General features: G+C 44.3%; 1 protein-coding gene across 4 annotated transcripts; it reads right to left on the bottom strand.

The window, feature by feature from the left end:
- Positions 1-1,096: 1,096 nt before the first annotated feature.
- On the bottom strand, positions 1,097-4,381 carry LOC141028084 (uncharacterized). Of its 4 annotated transcripts, XR_012190339.1 has the most exons (7): positions 3,395-4,376; positions 3,206-3,312; positions 2,868-2,996; positions 2,644-2,788; positions 2,216-2,335; positions 1,899-2,116; positions 1,097-1,562 (listed from the first exon to the last, which is right to left on the bottom strand). XR_012190339.1 is itself a non-coding variant. In XM_073505942.1 (6 exons), the coding sequence occupies exons 2-5, from the start codon at positions 3,254-3,256 to the stop codon at positions 2,241-2,243; spliced, it is 420 nt and encodes a 139-aa protein (XP_073362043.1). In that variant the 5' UTR covers positions 3,257-3,312; positions 3,395-4,376; the 3' UTR covers positions 1,097-2,116; positions 2,216-2,240. The 4 variants fall into 4 exon arrangements, 2 of the variants coding, with proteins under 2 accessions (XP_073362043.1, XP_073362042.1); XR_012190338.1 differs by having other exon boundaries at positions 3,206-4,381; XM_073505942.1 differs by having other exon boundaries at positions 1,097-2,116.
- Positions 4,382-6,626: the final 2,245 nt, after the last annotated feature.

Raw genomic sequence — 6,626 nt, 5'->3', positions numbered from 1 at the left:
TTCTTGCAAGATATTTTGGACTTCTCTTGTTTTGTGACTTGAACTTTTACCATTTGATTTTTCATTGGGTTTTATTTTGTTTGAGCTTTTTTCTCAAACTTATTTGGGACGTCGTGTTGAACTTACAACTTTTTTAATTGTGAACTTGCTGTGTTTTTGCAATGCCGATATTTAGGAGAGCAGGGAGAGGACAAAGGAAATAATTTCGTGTGTTTGTTTTTTTAACTCAATTTTTCTTGTAAGATGTTTTGGTCTTCTCTTGTTTTGCAACTTGAACTTTTACCATTTGAGTTTTCATTGGGTTTCATTTTGTTTGAGCTTTTTTCTCAAACTTATCTGGACGTCGTGTTGAACTTATAACTTTTTTAATTGTGAACTTGTTATGTTTTTGCAATGCCAATATTGAGGAGAGCAGGGCGAGCACAACGATAGAAGGAAGCTGCGTGTGGTGATCGTGGAAGCACTACAGGGCTGAGCCACAATGGTGGTTGATGGCAAGGCGGCACGACACGACACGACATGCAGCGGAGAGGCATGGCGACGGGTGGGCGACGCACTGACATGACATCGGAGATGCGCCTGCTGGACTGACCTCCTTGTCCCATCTGGACGTGACACCGGAGATGCGCCTGCTGGACTGACCTCCTTGTCCCATCTGGACGGATCAGTTGCAGAACTTGGACGTTTTCTTGGACATCAACGTCACACAATACCAAAACCTAACCATCTTTTATTTTTCAAACTTTATTTGTTTTTAATTCCTACTGATCAATATTTTTGATTCAAACCATTTTTTTATTCTTGCATGCACATTAAGCTGTCGTGTACCTATACCTTCTTTGAAGTAGCAATCATCTCATCATATATAGAAATTTTTTCACACATATAATACATGTACATGAATAACATATACATGGTCAGATCGGTACCTAGCAGCAATAGCAGTGGTTACCAACACACATACACATGAACCGATAACGAACTTGCACATGGCCTGACAAACAGAAAGCACATAAACTGACAAAAAAACATAGTACACATTAACGGATAATCCCCATGACTAATGGTAGAACTTTGATGTACCCAGGTTCAGCTATTTACCGAAAGTAGAACTTCTCAGTTTTATTAAATCGAACTGATGTTTAAATGTTCACCATTTTTGGCCTACAGATTAGAATACTGAGATCACCATATATGCTGAAGGTCCTGGCAGTACAGAGTTACAAACAAATTCTAAACACCATATATGCTGAAGGTCCCATCAGTACAGAGTTACAGAACAAATTATTTGTCCAATGACAACGTAAGAGTCACGACCAGCAATCACAAACAACAATAGCTCGACCGCGGGCATGTGTGTGCGGCAAGGGGAGGAGATACTCCGATGCTAGATGTGTAGAGACAACAAGCTCATCATGCGTAGAAGACGATGGACGACTCGCGTAGTAGGCCTTGAACTGCTCGCCTGATGGCTATGGATCATGCAAAATCCTGACCAAAAGATCACATTATTTTCACCAAACTAATCTCTTGAACTTGCTCCACGACAATCTTTGAACCTCCTACAAGAAAAGCCATTATTTTAATGTTCATACGAATACCTACAAGCAATGATCACAAACATTTACCGAACATTTCTTTTAAAGACTTATGCAAGAATAATTAGAACCATAAAAATAGGGTGAAACTATGGTAACTACATTATATATCATCTAGATTCTAGCAATAACCGTTTTGCATGATCATTGGCATTTGGAATAGCATCCAACAACAATTAGAGTTCTATAAGACCGCATCTGTACTTATTTTTGAAGATGTATTTGTACTGCCCAAAAGCATAAGCTGAAGCACAAAATAAACATCTAAATACATTTGTGCTCACAGGAATAATCACACACCTAGAGAGCATGTTATTTTCACATCTTCCCAACTACTCAATTAGCAAAGCAGCACATCTACACATTTTAATAGCAGGAGCAAAGAAACAGAGAGATTGATATGAGAGAGTGTCGTCGAAGCACGCTAAGGACTCCCATCAGCGCTCAACTTGGACGGCTGCCAGCAACCATGGTGGACGTGCCAGTGGTGGTGCGGCATGGCCAGAGCAGGCCGCTGGCTGATATTCCAACACATCATGTTAGCGCACCAGGGAAATAGCAAGTTTTCCATAAAAATGTTATCCATACTAGGTAAGACCAAAGCTACAGGACAATACCTTTTCTTCAGCTAGCTACTACATGCTACTGCTCCTCCAGCAATGTAACATCCCTGTATCCTCCTTGCGCGGGCAACCATTTGGGAGCAAGCGCTGCTACCGCTCGACACGTTGAACCACCTGTAGGAATCAAAGTGAACTGAAGGGATTCAAACACATCAATGGACACATGTACTACACAATAATTTGCACATAATCATCAAACTAATGTACTGAGTTGCAAACAATTATCAAATGCCAAGCTACTGTGTGTAAACTTCTTTTCTAAAATATATTTAAAAAATTCACACAATCTTCTATGGAACAGAGTGGAGCTTTTTTTGTAACATGTTATAAATGCTTGCTTAAACATATGTTGCACATCCTCACGTAATTGGACTAGAGATACATTTTGTTACGGGGGTTTGCATATGGATGAACTGACTAACCCGTTTTTCTTGTACTGAACCTTCTTTGTACTGACGCTTGTTTCCAGAAATTTAAGACGATGCAAATATTATCTACAATATGGACATCTAGTATAGTCTGAACTGAACTTTTGGAACTTTTTGCACCGAGGTAATGGCAGCAAACCTGTGACGAAGAATAGAACTCAGAAAGAAATGTTTTGGAGGTGGAATAAAACGTCAGAGATTGGGTGGACCGGCTACACCTCCTCCTCTGGACTGATTGCTCCAGCGAAGTGGAGCTGATGGAGGCGGAGATCACGAGCGGTGCCGGTGGTTGGACTGATCTCTTTCTCCCATTGCGACATGATTTTGTTTGTGGGATCTCTAATGTCCTGAATGCATTACATGAAAAGAGAACGGGTGAGGAGTCACCAAACACACACATCCAAAGTGCATGTCTGTCATTTAATGAGCAAAACTGCAAAAAAATGTGTAGCGTGGCTAGAGCATCGCAATCAAACTTGACAAAACTTCGAATGGAGTTAGCAATGGAGCATTTACTGAGCAGATCAATGGAGTTGGCTAGCGTATCGATACAAACCTGGATGTACGGGACCAGGGCCTCTATAGTCTGTAACGCCAACCCGCCCATCTCCCGCTGGAACCACGGCAAGGCAGCGAGCTTCCCCTCCCTTCCAACTACCCCACCTGACATGCCTTTCCCAGTAAATCAAGATATTGATGATGCAAGGGCGGCCGTCCAAGTAACACAAAATGGCCAGCAACTCACGTAGTTCAAGCTCCTCAGTTCAAGCAGTATGTGATGAGCGAGAAACGGGCTTGAAATGAAGGGGTCGACAGCACACTGTACAAAAGATAACGAGGACGGAGACGACCACACGCGGTGGAGGCCACGGTTCCCGCATGGGCTCTTCCGAGGCAGGGTTTCCGTACTGATGGGGCAGCACACACGTACTAACGCACGCGTACTGATGCACGAGCTGATGCAGCAGCACACACAGGGCTTGAAACAAAGAGTGTCATGCGGCAGCACACACGTACTGATGCACGCGGCAACACGAGATGGCCATGGAGCTAGGCGAACATGGCGGAGGCTAGTGGCAATTCAGAACGGGGAGGATGGCTGTTTTGCCGAATATTACGGCAGGGATTCGACTTGGACGGCGGGCAGCGCTCGATCTAGACTGAGAAGCAGGGTCGCTGCTGCTCGCGGAAGGAAGAGAAGGGGTTCGCCCGGGAAGGACCCCGGCGGTGGTCAGGGGAAGGAGCAGGAACACGGGCGGCGCGTGGCAGTTCAGGGAATGCGTTTGAGCCCGGCGGCGCTGCTGGGGTGCGGGGAGAACGGTCACTGCGTCCGACGGGACTCGTTGGGGCAGGAGCGGCTGGGGCATGGACCACGACGGCCGTGGGAAGTGGGAGGTGGTGGGGCGCGCGCCGCCGGCGGGAGCCATGGCGGCTGCGGAAGGTGGTGGTGGCGGGGTGCGCGCTTGCGGCGGGGGCCATGCCAGCTTTGAAAGGTGGGAGGTGGTGGTCGCTGCGGGCGCACCGACGGTGGAGGCTGCGGCGACTCTGGGTGGTGTTGGTGGCGGGACGCGTGCCGGCGGCGAGGGCCATGGCGGCTGTGGGATTGGGGATCGGGGGTGGGAGGTGGGGGTTGACCGGGATGTGGGCGAAGGGAACGAGTTTTTTTCTTTTTCCTCGCGGTCGTGTAATCGGGCCGTCGAGCCTAGATAGGGCGCCCGGGTAACAGAATATTACTAGTAACAGAATAGTCCAGCCATATATATAGAGAGAGAATATTTGTAAGTGTAAAAAAATAAAAACAAAAATGTGAACAAATAGAAGAAAAAAATAGTATCCTATGGGCTCCCACCTTCACTATAAGTGAGACATATTCAGATCCTAGTCGGTGCCTTAAGCGCCAGATCTAACTGTTTTTGCAACTCAGTACATCCCCTAGTTCGCTAGGATGTAAGGTCGCCAACCATTATCGCCCCCACTGTTTTTTGAGAACCTTATAGAGGTTCACCGGGTTTTTCTTGGTGCATCTTTTAAGCTTTTGGTTCTTCGGTTTTTAAATTCCTTTTTCATTTTATTTTTGGTTTTTCCTTTGTTTTTTCTTTTTCTAATTCCAAACTCATGATTTTTTAAATTCTATGAACTTTTTAAAATTTTGTGAGCATTTTAAAAAAAATATGAGATTTTTTTAATTCAGTGAACCTTTTCAAATTCGTTAATCTTTTTAAGTTCTTGAACTTTTTAAAATTCATGATGTTTTTCCCCAATTTATGAACTTTTTAAATAAAATTAACGCTCAAACTCATGAAAAATATTCAAATATGTGATTTTTTTCAAATGAGTCAAAAATTTGAAATTCATAAACTTTTTTGAAACTCACAAACTTTTTCAAATACGTGGTTTTCTTTATTTTTCATGATATCTTAAAAAAATATCACAAATCTCTTTCTAATTCATAAGCTTTTCTCAAACCCATGAACATTTTTTTCCTGTCACCAAATTTTTATTAAATACTATCAAATACTCCCTTCGTTCCTAAATATTTGTCTTTCTAGAGATTTCAACAAGTGACTACATACGAAGCAAAATGAGTGAATCTACACTCTAAAATATGTCTATATACATCCGTATGTGATAGTTCATTTGAAATCTTTAAAAAAACAAATATTTAGGAACGGAGGGAGTAAAACGTTCGAGTTTTTTCTCCGTGGACCAAAAGATTTTTCAGAGAATGAGCGGGAAAAAAAAGCAATATGCAAACGACTGGTGTGCGAGCGAGGGAGTTGTGAGGGCAAGCGATGGACGCGGCGAGGCATGGGCTGGCGGCTGGCACGCCCCTGTGCACCGCAACAACAAACTGGCGCTTAACGCGCCGAATAGGAGGTCTCTGAGACATAACTGAATGTAGAGTCCTTGTCGGGGAAATGATCCTTTGAATCTCTCGCAAGTGCGATTAGAGCTACAACAGGTCCACCTGCCGGTAGGGGTTTTCAATCCATCAATATACCCACAAGTCCTGAGTGCCATTTCTTCCAGACTCGGCTGCACTAGTGGTCTGACAAAGTAGGCAAAGTAGTCAACACAGCACGATGCGCAGAGATACTCCTGCCACTTTTTCCACCTGTGAGATTCTAAAAAAAAAAACACTTTTTCCACCTGCGTTGCTCAGGAGCACGTGAATTGCCTCAAGTGTCTCCTCTCCACCAGCTGCATCCGTCGCCGTGTTTGTTGGCCTGGCCATGTCGGCTGGCTGGCTGCACAGCGGGGCGGTCGACGTGCGCTCGGATGCACAGGGTGCCCTACGCTTGTTCGTCAGCGCGTTGCGTCGCCAAGGCTGTCGGAGCCCGGAGTTTATCACTCCTCGCGGAACCCCGATTACGATGAATTAACCCCAGCCCCAGCTCGCTGCAATTTTAACCCCTTTAGAACATTATAAGCCCAACCCGCAAAAAAAAGAGCATTATAAGCCTGAGTTGACAAATCCGTTTTTTTTTTAAAGGAGGATTTCCCCTTGTTCAAATGCATGCGGCCATATTATTAAAATAAATTCAGCAAACACAAAGCCTCGTATCTGAAGTACAACTCAAGGGAGAGCACAAAATAATAAAGGCTAAGAAAATAAAGCAAAGCCACAACCGACTAGACGAGTGAACATCAAGGACCTATCCTATTGTGCGACCGTCATCCAAACCGGTTGAAGATAGCCCGTGCTACCATCTTCCATCAGTTGCACTCAGTAGCTAAATGATCCCTGAAGGCCGTAGGAGTGAGTAGCAACCACGTACGGATTCATGTCGTAGCTCTGAAAATAACCTGCAAGAAGTTTTAAATATATAATCTGTTACAAATCATATCGTTCCTGCAGTTCCATAGCCTAAAGAAGTGCGCATATTCCAATCCGAATATTTGACGCAATGTCCGGTTATACTCCATTTAGCCACGTTCCAAACAACGCATCTATGCTAGATGGAGGAGTTATATTA

Source organism: Aegilops tauschii, chromosome 7, assembly GCF_002575655.3.
Source record: "Aegilops tauschii subsp. strangulata cultivar AL8/78 chromosome 7, Aet v6.0, whole genome shotgun sequence".
Lineage (NCBI taxonomy): Eukaryota > Viridiplantae > Streptophyta > Magnoliopsida > Poales > Poaceae > Aegilops > Aegilops tauschii.
The sequence above is the reverse complement of the archived record's forward strand: the minus strand, read 5'-3'. Positions and strand labels throughout refer to the sequence as shown.

Excerpts from the sequence above, each read along its gene's own strand:
- LOC141028084 (XM_073505941.1), bottom strand. The coding sequence starts at position 3,319 with ATGTCAGGTGGGGTAGTTGGAAGGGAGGGGAAGCTCGCTGCCTTGCCG. Across the intron at positions 2,997-3,205 it reads CCCTGGTCCCGTACATCCAG|GACATTAGAGATCCCACAAA; the intron begins GTTTGTATCGAT and ends TAATGCATTCAG. Across the intron at positions 2,789-2,867 it reads CAATCAGTCCAGAGGAGGAG|GTTTGCTGCCATTACCTCGG; the intron begins GTGTAGCCGGTC and ends TCTTCGTCACAG.